Genomic DNA, 22,770 nt, shown 5'->3' with positions numbered 1-22,770 from the left:
AACAAAAAGGGTATAATTACATTGCTGGTGTAGTCCATCGACCACCAACTTGTGGAAAGGATGTAGAAGATTTAATATCCAAGGAAATTATTGAGTAGTTATAATGGGAGACTTGAATTATCCAAACATAGACTGGGATATTTGTAGTATATGGGGCAATGAGGGGCAAGAGTTACTAGATTGCAAATTGGAGAGCTTCCTAAAGCAGTGTGTTTCCATTCCAGCAGAAAAGACCATAAGACATAGGAGTGGAAGTAAGGCCATTCAGCCCTTCAAGTCCACTCCACCATTCAATCATGGCTGATGGGCATTTCAACTCCACTTACCTGCACTCTCCCCGTAGCCCTTAATTCCATGCGAGATCCAGAATTTATCAATAGACAATAGGTGCAGGAGTAGGCCATTCTGCCCTTCGAGCCTGCACCACCATTCAATATGATCATGGCTGATCATCCTTAATCAGTATCCTGTTCCTGCCTTATCTCCATAACCCTCGATTCCACTATCCTAGAGAGCTCTATCCAACTCTTTCTTAAAGAAATCCAGAGACTGAGCCTTCACTGCCCTCTGGGGCAGAGCATTCCACACAGCTACCACTCTCTGGGTGAAGAAGTTTCTCCTCATCTCTGTCCTAAATGGTCTACCCCTTATTTTTAAGCTGTGTCCTCTGGTTCGGCACTCACCCATCAGCGGAAACATGTTTCCTGCCTCCAGAGTGTCCAATCCTTTAATAATCTTATATGTCTCAATCAGATCCCCTCTCAGTCTTCTAAACTCAAGGGTATACAAGCCTAGTCGCTCCAGTCTTTCAGTGTAAGGTAGTCCCGCCATTCCAGGAATTGACCTTGTGAACCTACGCTGCACTCCCTCAATAGCCAGAATGTCTTTCCTCGAATTTGGAGACCAGAACTGCACACAATACTCCAGGTGCGGTCCCACCAGGACCCTGTACAGCTGCAGAAGAACCTCTTTTTGCTTCCGTACTCAATCCCTCTTGTTATGAAGGCCAGCCTGCTATTAGCCTTCACTACCTGCTGTACCTGCATGCTTACCTTCATTGACTGATGTACAAGAACACCCAGACCTCTTTGTATTGCCCCTTTACCTAACTTGATTCCAGGGCCCTGTACAGCTGCAGAAGAACCTCTTTTTGCTTCTATACTCAATCCCTCTTGTTATGAAGGCCAGCCTTCTTCACTACCTGCTGTACCAGCATGCTTACCTTCATTGACTTGCCTTACCAATCTCTGCCTTGAAGACATTTAACTCCCAGCCTCCACTGCGCTCCGTGGCAATGAATTCCACAGGCACACCATTCTCTGGCTAAAGACATGTCTCCTCATTTCCATTCTAAATTGACCCTCTCTAATTCTAAGGCTGTGCCCATGAGTCCCAGTCTGCCTGCCTAGCTGAAACTAACTTACAGCGTCCACCCTTTCTAAGCCATGCATTATCCTGTAAGTTTCTATCAGATCTCCCCCCAACCTTCTAAACTGTAATGAATAAACCCAGGATCCTCAGCCATTCATCATATGTCAGACCTACCATTCCAGGGATCCTCTGTGTGAATCTCCACTGGACATGCTCCAGTGCCAGTGTGTCCTTCCAAAATTGGACACGGTATTCTAAAAAGGATGCACTGTTGGACCTGATTGTTAGAGATAAGGTGGGCCAAGTAGATCAAGTACCAGTGGGAGAACATTTAGGAATCAATAATCATTGTATCATAAAATTCAGGATGATGGTAGAAAATGAGATGCAACAATCTAGTGTGGGAAAAATCAATTGGCACAGAGTGGACAGCAATAAAGAAAAAATAGAGATGGGCAAGAATGACTAGAACAAGAAATTCGCAGGAGAAACAATAATCAAATGATGAGCTACCTCCAAAGAGGTGAAGTTTCAGGTACAGTCAAGAGTTCCCTCGATGACACAGAAGACAGATTTTAAGATAAAGAAGAAAAAGTGTGCTTATGGCAAGTGTCAGGAAGAAAATAAAATTGAGAACCAAGAAGAATATCAAAGGTTCAGAGGGTCAGTGAAAAAACAATTAAGAGAAACAAAGAGGAATTATGAGAAAAAAAGGCTGGGAGCCAATATAAAAGGGCGGCGCATAGTCTCCTATGGACATATAAATTGTAAAAGGGTGGTTACTGAGGCCATGGTGAAGGAGGAGGGCAGTCAGTCACTGGAAGGATTCAATATTGACAGGGCAGACTGGTGGCACTTAAAGTTGATGAGATTCTCTACAGTGTGGAAACAGGCTCTTTGGCCCAACCCAGTCCACACCGACCCTCCAAAGAGTAACCCACCCAGACCCATTTCCCTCTGACTAATGCACCTAACACTATGGGCAGTTTAGCATGGCCAATTCACCTGACCTGCACATCATTGGAATGTGGAAGGAAACCGGAGCATCCGGAGGAAACCCATCAGACACAGAAATGCGGGATAGAATATAGCTTAACATTCTACATGATTGTCTTAAAGACAAACTACCCCCCCTCATTCGGATCGACATGGGCGAGTTTGACCGAAAGGTCTGCTTCCATGGTGTACATCTGTATGACTCTATGACTCGCACTGACCTTTGTCACTGCTGATCACATCCTCTTTCTCCAACATTTCTCTGCTGTTGGGAATGGGGCAGAGACTGTCTCTGGAGTGGGTGTGGTCATGGTATCAAAGGTGACATCACCAAAGGAAGTGACACACACCACGGGGGTTGGGGGGGAGCAGAAGCAGTGAATTCGGTGGCAGCTGCGGGGGTGGAGGTGACATTCCGTGTGATGTTCGAGGTGGCTCAGTGATGGCTGCGTGGTTATCGGCAGTGTTCCGATGAGTGACGTCGGTGGGGGCAGAAGTGGATAAGGTAGTGGCAATTACGGGGACAGATGTGCAATGTCGGATTGTCTTGGCAGTGGTTTCAGCAGCAGTGTTTCTGGCAGCGATCACGGAGGAGGTGGTCCAGGTGGCGATTGCAGAGGTGGTATAGTCAGCAGTGGCCACAGTCTGTGGCAGAAGTGACATCATGGTTTGCTGCAGTAGTGGTGGCTGTAGCGGCCGGGTGGCTAATGCTGTCCGAGCGGTTCCCCAGGCCGGGAGAAGTTTCTGGAATGATCGAGGATCCCACCAACAACCCCACTACCCTGAGGCTGACCACTTCAACTCCCCCTCCCACTCCACCAAGGACATGCAAGTCCTGGGCCTCCTCCCCTGCCAAATCCAAGTCACCTGATCCCTGGAGGGAGAAAACCTCATCTTCCGTCTTGGGACCCTCCAAACATGCGGGATCAATGTTGATTTCACCAGTTTCCTGATCTCTTCTCTCCCCACCTTATCCCAAATCCAACCCTCCAACTCGGCACTGCCCTCTTGTATTGTCCTATCTATCCATCTTCCTTCCCGCCTATCTGCACCCCCACACACATTCCTGATGAAGGACTTATGCCTGAAATGTCGAATCTCCTGCTCCTTGGATGCTGCCTGACTGGCTGTCCTTTTCCAATGCCACACTTTTTGACATGCAATAGACAGAGCTAAGTGATCCTGTACTCATGGGTGAGGTCTCAGCTCTACAATACTGCCAATCCAATCGTGAAAAATGGATACTAAAACAAATAACCTCAGTGATAGTGAAGCCCAGCACATCAGTGCAAAAGATAATGAGTCATAGAAATATACAGCACGGAAACAGACTCTTCGGGTCCAACTTGTCCATGCTGACCAGATATCCCAACCCAATCTAGTCCCACCCACCAGCACACGCCCAATATCACTCCAAACTCTTCCTATTCATACATCCATCCAGTTGCCTTTTATATGTTGCAATTGTACGACCATCAATCTTCAGCCAGAAGTGCAGAGTGGATGTTCCATATCTCTTCATGAAGTACCCAACATCACAGATGCTACTCTTCAGCCAGAAGGCTTTAGCAGAAATGTTAACTTCTTCACCTCCTGATGCTGCCTGGCTTACTGTGTTTTTCCAGCCTCCTGCATGTCTATTCTTCAGCCGTACAATTCAGACATGATATCAGGAAACAGCAGAAGCGACTGGATACTACAATTGCTATGGCCTGACAAAGTTCTGGTAAAAGTCAAATAATTTTGTGCTCCAGAACTAGCTGCATCCCTAGCCAAGCTTCTCCAGTACAGCCACAACATTGGCATCTACCCAAAAATATGGAAAATTGCCAAGGTATATCCTGTCCACAAAATGCCAGAAAAATGTAACAGGGCCAAGTACTACACTATCAGTCTACTCTCAGTTATTAGGAAAGTGATAGAAGGAGTCATCAACAATGCTATTGAGGGACAATTGAAAATGAACAACTCCTATTGAAGCTAAGTTTGGGTTCTGCTGAGGCTTTATTGCAGCTTTGGTGCAAATATTGGCAAAATAGCTGAACCCCAGAGGCAATGTGAGGTGAGAATAATTGTCTTTGACCTCAATTAAGATAACATTCTCTCCATCAATGTCATCAAAATTAAGGAACTGGTCATTGACTTCAGGAAGTGGAGTGGAAGGCATCCCCCTGCCAGTATCAATGGTGCTGAAGTGGAAATGGTTGAGAGCATCTCTGTCCAGGGCGTAATGATCACCAACAATCTGTTCTGGCCTACCCACATTGATGTGATGGTCAAGAAAGCACAAAAGCGTCTTACTTCCTCAGGAGGCGAGGGAAATTTGACATGTCCACAAGGACTCTTACCAATTTTTGTAAACACACTTTTGAAAGCATCCTTTCTGAATGCATTACAGCGTGGAATGGAAACTGCTGTTCCCAAAATCGCAAGCAACTACAGAGTGGTGAACACAGCCCAGTCCTTCATGCAAACCAGCCTTGACTCCATCTTTACTACCTGCTACCTTGGGAAAGCAACCCATAATCAAAGACCCTCCCACAGTAGTTCTCCTCTTCCACCCTCTTCCATTAGGAAGAAGATATAAAAGTTTGAATACACATATGAACAAGATTCAAGAACACCTTTATTCCCGTTGTTATCAGACTTTTATACAGATCTTTCAAATGTTAATTCTGATCTCTGTCTCTCTCTATACTTTCTCTGTGGCTGTGACACTGTAATCCGCACTCTGTTCTGGTACCCTGATGCTCATTGTATGGTACAATCTGCCTGTATAGAGACAAAAAAACTGCAGATGCTGGAATCCAAAGCAGACAAGCAGGAGGCTGGAAGAACACAGCAAGCCAGGCAGTATGAGGAGGTGCAGAAGTCAACGTTTTGGGTGTAACCCTTCTTTACAAGGAAGGGTCCTGAAGAAGGGTTATGCCTGAAACATCAACTTCTGCATCTCCTGATGCAGCTTAGCTTGCTGTGCTCTTCCAGCCTGCTGCCTGTCTACAATCTGCCTGTATCTCATGCCAAACAACACTTTTCACTGTATCTTGGTACATGTGACAACAATCAATTATTCAATGTTGTATTTGACTGGATAGGGTATCAAGGAGTTATAGTGAAGTTGAAATCATTGGAAATTGAGAGAAAATTCCCACATAGTGGTTGTGGTATGAGGACCTTCATGGCACCCAAAGGACTTCAGCTGGCCTCCTGACAGGAATCACACAATACCAGGTTATAGACTAACAGGTTTGACTCATGCACACACCCTCTTACAGGCATGTGCTCCATCACACTCTATCAAGAATGCACATACACACATGCTCTCTCACTCCCTCACACACACACACATATAAATCTATGGGGTGAATTTGCATTTGCAGATGCATTCTATTTTGTTTAAAAAGCACACAATCTGTAGGCAGTCAATCCATGTGACATTTTATAAATTCCTACTTTAGACATAGAACCAGTTAGACTCTGATCTCACACATTTAATGCATTGTTTGAGCAGAAATGTCACCTTTGTTAAAATAAAACATTAAGTTATCTCAGGAATGTAATTTGAAAGAAGTTCTGGGATTTACATACTAATGAATCCCAGGGCAGCAAAGTGGCTCAGTGGTTAGCACTGCTGCCTCACTGCACCAGGGACCCATGTTCGGTTCCAGCTTTGGGCAACTGTCTGTGTGAAGTTTGCACATTCTCTGTGTCTGCGTGGGTTTCTTCCAGGTGCTCCAGTTTCCTCCCACAATCCAAAGATGTGCAGGTTAGGTGAATTGGCCATGCTAAATTGCCCATAGTGTTCAGTGATGTGTAGGTTAGGTGCCTTAGTCAAGTGTAAATGCAGAGTAATGGGGAATGGGTTTGGGTGGGTACTCTTCGGAGGGTTGATGCAGACTTGGTCAGCCGAAGGGCCTGTTTCCACACTGTATGGATTCTTCTATGATTGAATGAGTTGCAGGTTTTGAATCTAAGTGATTAAAGACTTAACAGCAATCTAGGTTTGTTCAATGCATTGCATCAGTTGTATGACACTTTGATATTTTACTACAAATTGAGTGTCCTGTGATCCTACTCCACTAGCTACCTGACAAAAAAACAGCACTCCGAAAGCTTGTACTTCCAAATAAACATGTTGGACTATAACCTGGTGTTGTGCGATTTTTAACTTTGTCCACCCCAGTCCAACACTGGCTCCTCCTCATCCTGACAGGAAGGTCATCCCCAGGTCTCCTTGGCACCTGACTTAATGGGAGCAAGGCAGGAAGGATTCCACCTCAGCCTGTAGGAGTGTTTGCATTAAATCCCACCCAATGTTTCTGGAAGAGTAGAGACTAAAAGTAGAATATAAATAAAAGATTGTCACTAATAAATCAATTGGAAGTAGTTAGTATGAATATAAAGGCATTTAAGTATATCAACAAAGAGAAATGTAAGGAAATGCTGATAACACAGTTATTCGTGCGGTAAATTATGTAATAATGTTGGACCACAAATGAATGTGAGGCAATGTCTCCATCTACTGGCATAGTATCATAATAACAAATAAAGATGACAAAAGCCTCAAAACAAAGTCATCTGACATTGATCTTGTTACACCAGCTAAGGTTACCATGAAGCACTCTTTTTCTAAACCCTTTACCTCGCCTGAGAAATGGTGGTCCTCAGTTAAATCACTACCAGTTGTTTTTCTCTCTAATGAGAGAGTAACCTTTTGGTCTGGTAAGACAACTTTATCTTTTTATAATAGATAATCTCAGGATTTCGTTAGTATTACATATTGAGAACTTGCCAAGATTGTTTATTTTTCTATCACTGCTGGATAAAAAATAAAACACAATTTGATAGAATAAAATAAAGAACTGCACATGCTGGATATCTGAAACAAACAAAGGAATTGCTGGAGAAACTCAGCAGTTACTGTGAAGGAACAAAATTAATGTTTTAAGTCTAGTGACCCCAGAACATAGCCCAACAGGAGATGCCTGTCTGGGAATGTCTGCCACCTCCACTGTACCAAACTTTAATGTGTCAAGGTGATGATATCCATGATTAACCTGAGAATGGCAGGAACTCACCGAGACATCTTCAAAAGACCATACGATTAAGGAACAGATGAAGGCCATTCAGCCCATCAAGTTAACTCCACCATTCAATAAGATCATTGCTGATCTGGTAAAAGGATCTACAAACGAGCAATTTTAACCACCAAGGGTAGCAAATACATGTGAACATCATTACCTGCAAATATCTTCGAGGTCACATATTATCATGCCTTTAAATATTTGTTCATTTCTTACTGTCATTGGAATAAAATCTTGGAACTCCTAAACAGCCTTGTGAATGTACCTACATCACACAAACTGTAGCAATTCAAGTAGGCAGCTTATGACCACCTTTGAAAGGCAGTTAGGAATTGTCAATAATGAGGTCCATTTTCTAGGTTGTTGTTAATTGAAATGAAACACATTACAGCAATTACTAATCTTTTATTTGAATATAGTTTTCAGATTAATCAGCTTACTATCATAGACAGATCTTCAATCATCAAACCCAAACATGTCAGTTGCAAAGTTGCACAAAACATGTGGCATATGGAGCCACAGGAATAATTACCCAATTGATGGGCTATTTGTAGTTCTGAGTTCAACTAAATTGGAAAGATGTGCTTGGTTAACCTTCCTACTGCATACTGTCTTATCTAACATAATTGATATTGAGATTTAGATCAACCTTTGTGATGCATAACACCAAGATTCCAAAGTCAGACATAATTAGACAGGAAGTGAACAAGTTACTTAATTATAATCTCTGAATAGAAAGTTCAAGAAGATGCATTCAGGAGCCATATCAGACGCTCCCTTCATTAATCGGAGAATCCTATAAGAGTTAGAATAGTCCATATTAACAGAGATGTCCTTAAAAAGCTCTAGAAGAGGTGATGTCAGATTTCCAACTGCAGATAATTGAAGTCATAACACCGAGTCCTAAAAGAAAAGCAAGATATCAATATGTTATGAAGTAGTCCATACTTGCCTAGATTAACGCAGCTCCAACAATACTCAAGAAGCTTGACACCATTCAAAACAAAGCAGCCTGCTTGATTGGCACTACACCCACAAGCACTTATTCTTTCCATCACCAATGGTTAGTACCAGTGGTGTGTGCCATCTAGAAGATGCACTGTAGAAATTCACCAAGGTCCCTCAGAAGGCATCTTCTAAACCTGTGATCATCACCATTTAGAAATCAAGGGCAGCATTTTTGAATTCATTCGTGGGATGTAGGCATCGCTGACTGGCCTATTGCCCTTCCCTCGTTGCCCTTGAGGAAAGTGGTGGTTAGCTGCCTTCTTTAATCACTGCAGTCCACATGCTGTAGGTTGACTCATAATGCCCTTAGGGAAGGAGTCCCACAATATTGACCCAGTGACAATGAAGGAATGATGATATATTTCCAAGTCAGGATGATGAATGGCTTAGAGGGAGACTTGGAGGTCGTGATGTTCCCATGTAGCTACTGCCTTTACTCTTCTAAGTGGAAGTGGTCATGGCTTTGGAATATGTTGTTTGAGGATCTTTGGTGAATTTCTGCAATGCGTCTTGTAGGTAGTACACTCTCCTGCTGCTGAGTGTCAATGGTAGAGGGAATTGATGCTTGTGGATGTGGTGTCAATAAAGTTGGCTACTTTATCTTGAATGGTGTTAAGTTTTTTAACTGTTGTTAGAGCTGCCTTCAGCTAGGCAAGTGGGCAGTATTTCATTATACCCCTGACATGTGCCTTATAGACGATGGACAGGCTTTGAGGAGTCAGGTGGTGAGTTATTCACTACAGAATTCCTAGTCTCTGCCACTGTGTTTATTTGGTGAGTCCAGTTGAGTTTCTAATTAATGGTAACTCCAAGGATGCTAACATCATGGTAATACCATTGAATGTCAAAGTGTGGTGATTAGATTGTCTCTAATTGGGGATGGTCATAGCCTGTATTCATTCGTGGGATGTAGGCATCGCTGACTGGCCTATTGCCTTCCCTTGTTACCTTTGAGGAAGTGTGAATATTATTTGCCACTTGTCAGCCCAAGTCTGGTTTTGTTCAGGTCTTGCTGCATTTGGACATGGACTGCTTCAGTATCTGAAGATGGAATGGCGCTGAACATTGTGCAATCATTGGCAAACATCCCCACTTCCGACCTTATGACGGAGATGAGTTCATCAATGAAACAGCTGAAAATTGTTGGTCCCAGGACACTCCCCTGAGGAACCCCTGCAGAGATGTCCTGGTGCTGAGGTGACTGACCTCCAACAACCATAATCATCTTCTTATGTGACAGATATGATCCCAACCAGTGGAGAGTTTGCCCCCTGTCCCACTGATTCCATCTTTGATTGTGCTCCTTGATGCCACACTCAATTGAATGCAGCCTTAATGTCAAAGGCTGTCACTCTCACCTTATCTCTGGAATTCAGCTCTTTTGTCCATGTTTGAACCAAGGCAGTAATGAGGTCAGGCCCTGGTGGAACCCGAACTGGTCATTACTGAGCAGGTTATTACTGATCAAATGTTACTTGATAGCACCGTTGATGACACCTTCCACCACTTTACTAATGATTGAGAGAAGACTGATGGGGTGGTAATTGGATGGGTTAGAGTTGTCCTTTGTACAGTATATATCTCGGCAATTTTCCACATTGTTGAATAGATGCCAGTGTTGTAACTCTACTGGAAGAGCTGGACTTGGGGAGCAGCAAGTTCTGGAGCACAAGGCTTCAAAACTATTGCCTGAATGTTGTTAGGGCTCATAGCCTTTGCAGTATCCAATGCCTTCAACTGTTTCTTGGTATCATGTGGCGTGAATCGAATTGGCTAAAGAATGGGAACACTACCATCTGCAGGTTCCCCTTAATCCCATTCAACACCCTAACTTGGAAATATATTGTTGTGCCTTCAGTGTTGCTGAGTTAAAATCCAAGAATTCCCTCTCTAAAAGCATTGTGCCTTATCTAAATCAAGTTGATAATTCTCCATCAGCTTATCAAGGGTATCATTGACATGTGTGATTAAGAAAATGTTGCAGTGTTTTAGAAAGAATGAAAAAGTGGAACATTTAGAAATATGTGCTATAATTAAGCAGAGTTACCCATACCTTCATGAGGGGAATCATGCCTGACAAATTTATGAGAGTTCTTTGAGGAGACAACAAGCAGGATAGATAAAGGAGAATCAGTAGATATATTTGAATTTCAAAAAGATGTTCAATATGGTACCACATATAATGAGAAAAAAAATCACATGGTTTTGGGATTAGTATATTAGCATGGACAGCTGATTGGCTAACTAATAGATAGTAGAAGGTTGGGATAAAGAAGGCATTTTCAGAATGGCACCTTGTAACTTGTGGAGTCCCACAGATATCAATGCTAGGGGCACAATTATTTGCAATACAGTCGGATCTGCTATAACGCATGTTTCTTCAATGCAAATTGGCTTTTACACAATTGAAGAATTTAGACCGTTGGACCCAAAAGCCTGTCCACTATCTACAAGACACAAGCCAGGAGTGTGATGGAATACTCCGCACTTGCCTAGATAAGTGTAGTTCGAACAACACTAAGGAAACTTGACACCATCTAGAAGACAGGCACTATATCATCCACCAGTAATGCTCAGTAGCAGTAGTATATCAGTAGTCATATCTACATGTTCACCAAAGATCACTGGATGAAAATCCTGGAACTTCATCCCATCCCCCACTACTACCTCCAACAAGATTATGGATCCACCCACAACACATGGACTTTAGTAGTTCAAACTGGCAGTTCACCACTCCCTTCTCAAGGACAAATAGAGATGAGCAATAAATGCTGGTACAAACAGTGATGCGCCCATGTGCCATGGACGAATAAAAGGAATCCTCATGCATGAATTTCAAATCTAACATCCAAGTTCAGTGGGTATTATGGAGGTGAAATAAATGTTAGCCTTTATTGTAAAGGGAACAGAGTATAAAGTATAGGGGTGGCACGGTGGCTCAGTGTTAGCACTGCTGTCTCACAGCTCCAGGGTTCCAGGTTCAATTCCAACCTCGGGCAACTGTCTGTGTGGGGTTTGCACATTCTCCCCGTATCTGCGTGGGTTTCCTCTGGGTGCTCCGGTTTCCTCCCACAATTCAAAGATGTGCAGGTCAGGTGAATTGGCCATGCTAAATTGCCCATTGTGTTAGGTGCATTAGTCAGGGGGAAATGGGTCTGGGTGGGTTACTCTTCAGAGGGTCGGTGTGGACTTGTTGGGCTGAAGGGCCTGTTTCCACACTGTAGTGAATCTAATCTACAAAAGATAAGGTGGTCTTGCTAAAACTACATAAGGCACCAGTCAGATTACAACTGAAATACTGTGAACAGTTTTGGGTCCCTTATCTAAGGAAAGATAATGAGCATTTCTTTTCACTATGAGGGTAGTAAATCCACTGAATTCTTTAGTTAAAACTCATACAACACCAGGTTGTAGTATAAGCTTTCAGAGTGCTGTTCCTTCATCAGATATCTACCTGACAAAGGAGCAGCGCTCCAAAAGCTTGTATTTCCAAATAAACCTGTTGGACTATAACCTGATGTTGTGTGGTTTTTAACTTTGTCCACACCAGTCCAACACCAGCACCTCCATATGCTGAATTCTTTAGGCAGCTATTGAGGCTGGGCTATTAAGTATTCATAGCTGAAGTAGATAGATTTTTGATCAGAATGGGAATCAGTGGTTATTGGGATAAGGCAAGAAGGTGGAGTTGAGGATTATCAGATCAGCCATGATCTAACTGATTGGCAGACCTGAATGGCCTATGTCTGCTCCTTTGTCTTATAGTCTTCTGGTAAATCAGTGAAGGGCAATGAATGCAGGTCCAGCCAGCAATGTCCATGTCCCATGAATTAGTTTTTAAAATTCTAAAGACAAAAGTATCAAGAGACAAACAGTACTTGGTATGTTTGTAGCACATAATCTCAATTTCATTTTGTCCTTCTATACTGTTTATACCTCTGTGCTGTCTAGGAATTAGATTAGAATCTAATCTAATCTAGGAATTTCTCCAAAATCGCAAACAATAATTGCCTCCATAATATTCCCAAACCCACACCTGGGATCTATAAATCTATCCAAGTGGGAAAATTAGCTTTAAGTTTAACTCTTCATCTGAAAGACAATTCCACCAGTACAGAGCTCCCTCACCAAAACACTGCTTGTTGGCACAGATGTGATGTTCAATTTTCTAAAGTAGAACTTGGACCCACAATGTTTTCACTCAAATGTGACAACAGTACAACTCAACACAGTTAAATATTTCATTCAGCATTGCTAATGCTTACAGCTTTCTGGTTTAAAGCTCCAATTCAAATTTCAGATTTCAAATGTTTTCAAATCTAGAATAGTCATTACTGCATAATTTCAACCAAATGACAGAAATGCATGCAATAGTTTAGTTATTGAAGAAACATAACAATCAAAATTGGCTATTACAGTCAATGAACTTACAAGGGAGGGCCAAGATATCCTGTCCTTATGCTACTTGGAGCTCTTAGGGCCTGTCGCACACTTTTGTTTCTGGGTTGAAAACCAAAGAAGTAGGACATGACATATAGAATGTAATTTCTGATGCACACTGAAGAAAGCTAGATTCATCCTTTGGATTTGGATATAACCCATCGTCTTTCCCACAGCAGAGGTTTGGCCTTCTAGTGGTGGTTGCCATGGTGAATCCTACAAGAGAATCACAACATCATGAAGTATAGAGAAAACATCTAAACAAAGGTAGTAAAATGAGATTTACATCAGAAAAACTAAATGATCAGACTCATTGTTCTGCATTCCAGACAATTTTGGAAACTTGGTGCATCTGATCTTAAATGAATGAGGCAAATCATTCAATGTTAACGCACAGGAGTTCATCATGCCTGTTTCTCCTATTAGAAAGATCTATATAATTAGTCCCATTTCTGTTCCCCATTCTCCATAACCTTACAATTCTTTCTCTTGAAACACACTGATGAATTTATACCATCATCCTCTTAGTGACTCATGGTAACTCACTGGATAAAAAGAAGAAATCTCATTCCTTCTCCAATTCTTTTCTAAGCATCTTAAATTTTCTTCAGTTGTGTTATGGACTAGGCCAGACCACCCAAAACATTCTTAAGCAGGCAGCCCCAAACCATAACTTTGCAATTTATTTCAGTAAGTGTACAGTGAAAATTACCCAGAGTAAAATAGCTGGGTTGACTACTAGATTTTAAAACAGACAAAAAAATTATTCACAAAATTATACAATGAAACACAAAGAACAGAATAAAGAACCCCTACAGAACTTAGCCTATCCAACTAAATTATTCTGTTCCGAATATACACAACAGTCCCAATAAGCAAATTCCCTGTAAAAACTAGTATAAATGGAACACATGCTGACAGGTTGATGTTGAAGATCAGAAAGAGAGAGAGACAGTTTCCACACAGCTCCCTGTTGAACTTCTCACGGTCAGACTGAACTAAACTGCGCAGCTCAGCTAGAAAGCTGACCACTCCCCTTTCTTTATACAGGTCACTTCTAAAACATGACCACCTTGGCCTGAAGTCTCGTCTGTTTACATATAAACAAAAGGCCTCTCAAAATCCTTTTCATCTCTGTACCAAACCAGATTGATTGGAGCCCGGCCTGGTTTATTGCCCCTCTGAAAAAAAATCAAGGACAGAGTCTCCTTCGAAAATAATGGACCAGCTTTGTGATATCTCCCACCTTAAAAAAAATGAACTATCAATACCAAAAGATGGCTTCATTTTTAACCCTTCAAAACCCGGTAAGTAGTCTAAACACACATATACACTATACTAACTATAAACATGCAAACATGCACAACGACATGCAAATTCAGGCCGTGGTACACCCACCACCGAACGCTTTGTGACTGTTGGATGTTGAGTCTTTCACTAAAGGATGCAATTTCTCCTTATTTATTTTGGATAAGGCAGGTAGTGCCTGAAAAGATTAACTAATATCACAAGATAAGTTCTGCCTATCAGTATATAAAGGTGTACCTGGGAGGAGCTATCGAATGTCTTAACTGATTCTGCTCTGGTCTGCGCATGTTATCAAGACTGTGTGAACATGTTTAGTTGTTGTAATGTGAACTTACTCTTATATTGAGCAAGATGTCTCATTAGAGACTGTCACATATTTATATGTAATAAACCTATTTACTGTTCATCAAGATTAAGTCTATCTTCTGTTTAACACATCATGTGGGCATTCTTCCATACATGTATCGGAAACCAAGACTAATACCAGCAAGAAAGATTGGTCACAATGAATCTATCCAAAATATTCCTAATTATATCCAACATCTCAGATATACCTGATTATTTAAAGCATCTTGTTCACTATCAGTTTAATAACAACTTTCTTTATTAATCCATTATTTTCTATCTCATTATATACCTCTATGGAATTGACCATTCTTCGATAATAGGGCAGTTACTAGGATCAATTATCAAGGGTAAAAACGAGGACTGCAGATGCTGGAAACCCGAGTCTGGATTAGAGTGGTGCTGGAAAAGCACAGCAGGTCAGGCAGCATCCGAGGAGCAGGAAAATTGACATTTTGGGGCAAAAGCCCTTCGTTCCTGATACTGCCTGACCTGCTGTGCTTTTTCAGCACTATTCTAATCCAGACTCAATTACCAAGGGGTACAATTGCCTAGCCTACTCTGACATTCAATTAGGTGATGTCTGATTTAATCTCAGTGTCATTACTCAGAAGCAGCAACACTCATTGACCGAGAGGGGAAGTCAAGAGCAGAGAAAAAAGAAATTAAGAACAAGTTATCAATTCCCTCAATAAATAATAAATTGAAATAGCTGCAAAAGCAGAACTCAGATTACCTGTGATTTCTTGCAATGTGCAACTTGCTTCATTTTTTTTGTTATTGATTAGAAATTGGACAAAAACATAGAGTTGGGTGAACAGAGATATTTTAAATTGAAGGGAGGTATAGAATGGAGTTCTGCAAGGTTCAATATGGGGCTGCTGCATCTTTTGATATACATTAATGACTTGAAATTGGTGACACACAAATACAATATAGAACATAGAACAATACAGCACAGAACAGGCCCTTAGGGCCTCGATGTTGCGTCGACTTGTGAACTAATCTAAGCCAATCACCCTACACTATCCCATCATCATCCGTATGCTTATCCAAGGACTGCTTAAATCCCCTAATGTGTCTAAGTTAATGGATAGTGAAGAAGGCATTTGGTATGCTTTCTTTTATTGGTCAGAGTATTGAATACAGGAGTTGGGAGGTCATGTTGTGGTTGTACAGGACATTGGTTAGGCTACTGTTGGAATATTGCATGCAATTCTTGTCTCCTTCCTACCGGAAAGATGTTGTGAAACTTGAAAGAGTTCAGAAAAGATTTACAAGGATGTTGCCCGGGTTGGAGGATTTGAGCTATAGGGAGAGGCTGAACAAGCTGGGGCTGTTTTCCCTGGAGCGTCGGAGGCTGAGGGGTGACCTTGTAGAGGTTTACAAAATTATGAGGGGCATGGATAGGGTAAATAGGCAAAGTCTTTTCTCTGGGGTCAGGCAGTTCAGAACTAGAGGGTTTAGGGTGAGAGGAGAAAGATATAAAAGAGACCAAAGGGGCAACTTTTTCACACAGAGGGTGGTACGGGTATGGAATGAGCTGCCAGAGGAAGTGGTGGAGGCTGGTACAATTGTAACATTTAAGAGGCATTTGGATGTATATATGAATAGGAAGGGTTTGGAGGGATATGGGCCGGGTGCTGGCAGGTGGGACTAGACTGGGTTGGGATATCTGGTCGGCATGGACGTGTTGGACCGAAAGGTCTGTTTCCATGCTGTACATCTCTATGACATTGGCAGGCAGGACATTCATTCTCTGAGTGAAGAACCTGCCTCTAAAATCTGTCTTAAATCTATCACCCCTTAATTTGCAACTATGCCCCCTTGTACAAGCATCATCCTAGGAAAAAGACTCTCACTGTCCACCCTATCAAATCCTATGATCATCTTGTATGTCCCTATTAAATCACCTCTTAGCCTTCTTCTCTCCAATGAGAACCGACCCAAGTTCCTCAGCCTTTTCTCATAAGACCTTCACTTCCGACCAGGCTACATCCTGGTAAATCTCCTCTGTACCTTTTCCAGTGCTTCTACGTCCTTCCTGTAATGGGGCAACCAGAACTGCACACAATTCTCCAAGTGAGGCTGCACTAGCGTTTTATACAGTTGCAGCATGACATCATGGCTTTGGAACTCAATCCCTAATACTTCGTATGCCTTCTTAACAGCACTATCAACCTGGATGGCAACTTTCAGGGATCTATGCGCATGTGAGAATCTAAAATCTGGAATTAGACCTTTGTCAAGAGTAACCGTTTTTTTATGCATGCTTTTACTAACCACAAAATGGCTTCTTAATACAAAGTAACATCACAAAATGGCTTCAGGCTGTGTTTAAATTGGCTTCTCACCCTGCTAAAGGCTGCATTCCTGCATTGCTGAGATAACTGAATTAAAGATAAAGCAGAACAATTGACCCTTCACGGCTTGGAATTACCTAAGCTAGATAGGACATTACTAACTATTTTAATTAATCTTGAAATGCAGTCAGGGAGAGGTAAATGTGTAGTAAACAGCTTTGTTTTCCAGAAAATATCATTGGGTTAACCTGCTGTCCATTATGTCATTTATTACATTTTATTGGATTTATTCTGTAATTAAGGCTATACTATTTCTTATAAAACACATTTAAAAATGTTTTATTCTAAGTGAAATTGCACAGTTTCTCCAAGGAACACAGAAGCTATTAAGCTCTGTGTTGCTGGACAAACCTGTGCCCTTCGTCAAAATAAACTGTGAAACTTTGCTGAAGCAAACCGCATTCCTGTTGTTTATTTGACTGATCACAGAACTGAGACACCCCTCCCGGGGGTCGAGATCTTCACATGGACACCAAGATCACTCTGCATATCCACACTACCAAGAATCTTTCTGTTGACCCACTATTCTGCATTCCTGTTATTCTTCCCAAAGTGAATCACCTCACATTTATCTGCATTGAACTCTATTTGCCACCTTTCAGCCCAGTTCTGCAGTTTTTCCAAGTCTGCAACCTGCAACATTCTTCCACACTGTCCACCAGCCCACCAACTTTATTATCATCTGCAAACTTACTAACCTATCCACTTATGCCTGTATCCAAATTGTTTATAAAAATGACAAACAGCAATGTTCCCAAGACAGATCCTTATGGTACACTGCTAGTAACTGGACTCCAGGCTGAATATTTTCCATCAATCACCACTTGTTGCCTTCTTACAGAAAACCAGTTTCTAATCCAAACTGCTAAATCACCTCCAATCCCATGCCTCCACATTTTCTCCAATAGCCTACCATGTGGAACCTTATCAAAGGTTTTGCTGAAGTCCATGTACACCACGTCAACTGCCATACCCTCATCCACATGCTTGGTCACCTTCTCAAAAATCTTAACGAGGTTTGTGAGACACAAAATGCTTTTGATGAATCCATGTTGACTATTTCCAATCAAATGGTTGCTTCCTAGTTGATTATAAATCCTATCTCTTATAACCCTTTCCAAAACTTTTCCGACAACAGACATAAAGCTCACCGGGCTATAATTACCTGGGTTATCTCCACTGCCCTTCTTGAACATGGGCACAACATTTACAATCCTCCAGTCCTCTGGTACTAAACCTGTAGACAATGACGGCTCAAAGATCAAGGCCAAAGTCTCATCCAACTCCATTCTAGCTTCCCAGAGAATTCTTGGAAAGATCCCATCCAGCCCAGGGGACTTATCTACTTTCACACCTTCTAGAATTGATGACACCTCCCCCTTACTAAACTCAATCATTTCAAGTCTAGTAGAAAAGAAGTTTGCAGATGACACAAAACTTGAAAATGTAGTAAACAGTGAAGAAAATAGCTATAGGCTATTCTCAGGAAAACAAGCTGGTGAAAGATAGGACTGGAACCAATTTTACATGCTTCATTTATTTACAGAATTAACCATAACAGGAATACACCTCCTAACCCATTAACCACAATTTTAGACTATACTTATTTTTTTTAACCTTTTTTTTCCTCATCAATCTGTTCAGAGATGTTATTACTCTGTTACATTATTACATAAAAAATGAAAAAAAAACTGCAGATGTATGAAATCAGAAACAAAACAGAAATTGCTGGCAACATTTGTAGACAGAAATCAGAGTTAACATTTCAGTTCCACTTGAAGTTTCACTGGATCCAAAATGTAAATTCTGATTTTCTCCACAGATGCTGCCAGACCTACTGAGCTTTTCCAGCAATTTTTGTTTTTGTTTCTTATTTCATGCATCTGCAGCTTTTGTTTTTCATTTTTATGAAGTAGGCAGGACTTGAGTTTGTGGCTCCCGTTCCATGGGAAGGGACACTACCACTGTGCCATAAGAGGGCCCTAAATACTGTGTTTATTTATAACAGTCTCAAGTGAATCCCCAATTAATATTCATCATCTGCTTGCAAATTTAATTTCCAACATATGCGGTTTAATTTTTTTTTAACTTGGGATAACTGTTCTCTGATGCATTTTCCACGGTATTGCCTCAAACAATCAGAGCCTTTTTGTAAACCAGTCAGCAGCCTGTTTCTCATGGAGTAGACATACATTGAAATTTGGTATTCTTGAGCTTAACCTTACATTTTTGGCTCAGTATCACTTTATAGAATCACATAACTGTTATAGAGCAAAAGAAAACCATTCACTCATCCTGCCTGCACCAGTTCTATTAACTAGTGCCAAAACCCCTCCCTTTTTGCCATATCCCTGCACACCATTTCTATCCAAATAATCATCAACACTCTTTTGAATGCCTGGATTGAACTTGCTTCCACTACATTTCCAAGCAATATGTTCTAACCCTAGTGACTTGCTGTGTAAAAAGGCTTTTCTCACATCTCTCTTGCTTTGTTTACAGATCATTTTAAATTGATACCCTCTTGTTGCTTTCTCTTTTACTAGCAGGGTTAGCTTTTCCCTATCTACATTGTCCAACCTAGTCATCATTTTGAACACCTTGTTTATTCTCCTCTTAGCCTTCTTCACTCTAAGGAGGACAATCCAAACTTCTTCAAACTATTCTCAGAACTAAAGTTCCTCATACCTGTAGTCATTCCTGTAACTCACTTCTGCACTCTGTCCAATATGTTCACATCTTTGGTGTAATAAGACACCCACAACTGTACACACTCCAACTGAGGTCTAATGAGTGTCTTATACAAGTTCAACATCACCTCCTTATTCTTGTACTCTGAACCCCTTTGAATAAAGTTGAGAACACTGCTCTTTCCACCTGTCCTGCACCTTCAATGATCTATGCACATATATAGGATTCTGGATCAATGGTGCTGGAAGAGCACAGCAGTTCAGGCAGCATCGAGGAGCTTCAGCAAAATCGACGTTTCGGGCAAAAGTCTTTCATCAGGAATAAAGGCAGAGAGCCTGAAGCGTTTACCTATGCACATATATACCCAGGTCCTTTAGCTTCTGCAAACCCATTAGAATTGTACCTTTATTTTAGATTGCCTTTCAATGTTCAACCAAAGTGGATCACCTCATATTTCTCCACATTGAAATGTATCTGCCCAATGTCCTTTTGGAGGTCCACATTATTATCCTCACAATTTGCAATTCCTCCAACTTTTGTGACATCCGCAAACTTTAAAATTGTACTTTGCATACCAAGATCTGCTAGGAGAAAGTGAGGACTGCAGATGCTGGAGATCAGAACTGAAAAATGTGTTGCTGGAAAAGCGCAGCAGGTCAGGCAGCATCCAAGGAGCAGGAGAATCGACTTTTCAGGCATAAACCCTTCTTATGCCCGAAACGTCGATTCTCCTGCTCCGTGGATGCTGCCTGACCTGCTGTGCTTTTCCAGCAACACATTTTTCATACCAAGATCCACATCATTCATGGGGCATTGGCACCAGAAGGAGGGAACTGTTCCAATGGGATAAGCTCCATCTGAATCATGCTGGGACCAGAGTCCTGACAAAACGCATAATTAGGGCTGTGGATAGGACTTTAAAGTTGGATGGTGGAGGTGGTGTTGTAGATGCAGTTGCATGTAAAATTATAAACAAAAAGGTTATAAAGGGGCAGGGGTGGGGTCAGCAGAGGTTATTATGATTTCAATATGAATAATAGGACTGGGATTATGGAATGGCCCAGAAATATAACGTCAGGCTCAGGAGATAAGGCAACAACTGTGAGAAGGTGACAGTGAATGCTGGACTGAGGGTAGGAGCAAATGACTATAGATGCTGGAATCTGTGCTGAAAACAAAAAATGCTGTAAGTCACAGCAGGTTAGGTAGCATCAGAGCTTTGATGAAAAGTCATCTAGACTTGAAACGTTATCTTGTTGTCTCTCCAAGGATGCTGCAGGACTGAGGTGTTGCACTTAAATACACACAGTATACAAAACAAGGGAAATGAGCTTCCAGTAAAATTGGTGGGTGTGATGTTATGGGCATCCAGAGATGTAGCCACAAGGGGATCAGGGCTGAGAACTACTGAGAAGGAAACATGACCTGTCGAAATGACAGGGAGAAAGTGAGCACTGCAAATGCTGGAGATCAGAGTCAAAGTGTGAGATGCTGGAAAAGCACAAGTGGTCGGGCAGCATCCAAGGAGCAGGAGAATCGACATTTCAGGCATAAGTCTTTCGTCAGGAATGCGGCTTATGGGCCAAGGGGGCTGAGTGATAAATGGGAGGGAGTAGGGGATATGGGGAAGGTAGCTGGGAATGCGATAGGTAAATTAAGTTGGGGGTGAAAGTGATAGGTCAGAGCGGAGGTTGGTGCGAATAGGTAGGAAGGAAGATGGATAGATAGAACTGTTCAAGAGGGTGGTGCCGAGTAGGGAGGTTGGGACTGGGATAAAGTGGGGAGAGGGGAGATGAGGAAACTGGTGGAATCCACATTGATCCCATGTGGTTGATGTGTCCCAAGATGGAAGATGAGGCGTTCTCCCTCCAGGCGTCGGGTTAGGGTTTGGCGATGGAGGAGGCCCAGGATCTGCATGTCCTTGGCGGAGTGGGAGGGGGAATTAAAGTGTTCAGCCACGAAGTGGTGGGGTTGTTTAGTGCGGGTGTTCTCAGAGATGTTCTCTGAAAAGATCCGCAAGTTGACATCCTGTCTCCCCAATGTAGTGCAACAGATGCAGTAGACGATGTGTGTTGAAGTACTGGTAAATTTCTGTCAGATGTGGAAGGGTCCTTTGGGGCCTTGGATGGAGGTAAAGGGGGAGGTGTGGGCTCAGGTTTTGCACTTCCTGCAGTGGCAGGGGAAGGTGCCGGGAGAGGAGGGTGGATTGGTGAGAGGCATGGACCTGACAAGGGAGTTGCAGAGAGAATGGTCTCTCTGAAATGCAGATAGGGGTGGGGAGGGAAATATATCTCTGGTGGTGGGGTCTGTTTGTGGCTGGCGGAAATGGTGGAGGATGTATGTGGTATATCTGGAGGTTGGTATCATGGTATCCCACAAACCTACCAACACACTAAAACAGCAGCTAATGAACTTGAAAGAATCTGTACAGACAATAAGCAAAACTAATGTCAGCTACAAAATACTGTGCAAGGACTGTAACAAACACTACACTGGACAAACAGGCAGAAAAGTAGCCACCCTCTCTCACTAGTAGTATCCTTACATACACATGAGGAAGGACACCACTTCGACTGTGACAACACATCCATCCTAGGACAAGCCAAACAGAAACATGCACGAGAATTCCTAGAAGCATGGGATTCCAATCAGAACTGTATTAACAAACACATTGACTTGGACCCGATTTACCATCCCCTGAGAAAAAGAACAGAAAATGACATCACCACCCCAAGGAAACCCAAACATATAAATAGAAAACAGGAGTCAGCAGCAATGTTTCATCTGGAGGCTCACTGAACATGTTAACTAGTATGGTGATGAAATGTCTGAAAACACACCTTCCAGCTCAATGAGCAAACCTACAACCAGAACCTCAACCTGAGCTACAAATCTTCTCAAAACTCGCTATTCATGTGAACTGAAAAAATCAGGTTGGTAGCAGATCCCAAGAAAAGAAATTTGTGGGATACTATGAGATTGTGTTTTGGAACAGCTTGCAGTAGAGCTTACTAAGAAAACAGGCAATTCTACATTTGGTGATGAGTAATGAGGCAGACTTGATTAGGGAACTTAAAGTGAAGGAACTCCCTAGGGGTCAGTTTGAGAGAGAGAGAGAAAGAGACACTGGAATCAGATGCAACAGTATTACAATTGAATAAAGG

General features: G+C 42.0%; 2 protein-coding genes across 15 annotated transcripts in view; one reads left to right on the top strand and one right to left on the bottom strand.

Annotated features, from left to right (window-relative positions):
- The window catches only part of LOC122550194 (uncharacterized), a 44,307-nt gene extending 29,696 nt beyond the window's left edge, over nucleotides 1–14,611 (top strand). The window contains exon 3 of the mRNA XM_087987667.1: nucleotides 13,950–14,611. Within this exon, the coding sequence (XP_087843793.1) occupies nucleotides 13,950–13,960 (11 nt within the window). The 3' untranslated portion in view covers nucleotides 13,961–14,611. The remainder of the gene's footprint in view (nucleotides 1–13,949) is intronic.
- The window catches only part of LOC122550192 (uncharacterized), a 51,455-nt gene continuing 36,526 nt past the window's right edge, over nucleotides 7,842–22,770 (bottom strand). For all 14 annotated transcript variants that reach the window (XM_043690927.2, XM_087987654.1, XM_087987653.1 and 11 more), the window contains 2 exons: nucleotides 12,891–13,115; nucleotides 7,842–8,354 (listed from right to left, as the gene is read on the bottom strand). In XM_043690927.2, coding sequence (XP_043546862.2) covers nucleotides 12,934–13,115 — 182 coding nt within the window. In that variant the 3' untranslated portion in view covers nucleotides 7,842–8,354; nucleotides 12,891–12,933. The remainder of the gene's footprint in view (nucleotides 8,355–12,890; nucleotides 13,116–22,770) is intronic.

The sequence above is a fragment of the Chiloscyllium plagiosum genome, unplaced genomic scaffold (genome assembly GCF_037043375.1).
Source record: "Chiloscyllium plagiosum isolate Xiang-an unplaced genomic scaffold, Cpla_swu_hap1 HiC_scaffold_5, whole genome shotgun sequence".
Taxonomy (NCBI): Eukaryota; Metazoa; Chordata; class Chondrichthyes; order Orectolobiformes; family Hemiscylliidae; genus Chiloscyllium; species Chiloscyllium plagiosum.
This window is presented reverse-complemented; position numbering and strand designations above follow the sequence as displayed.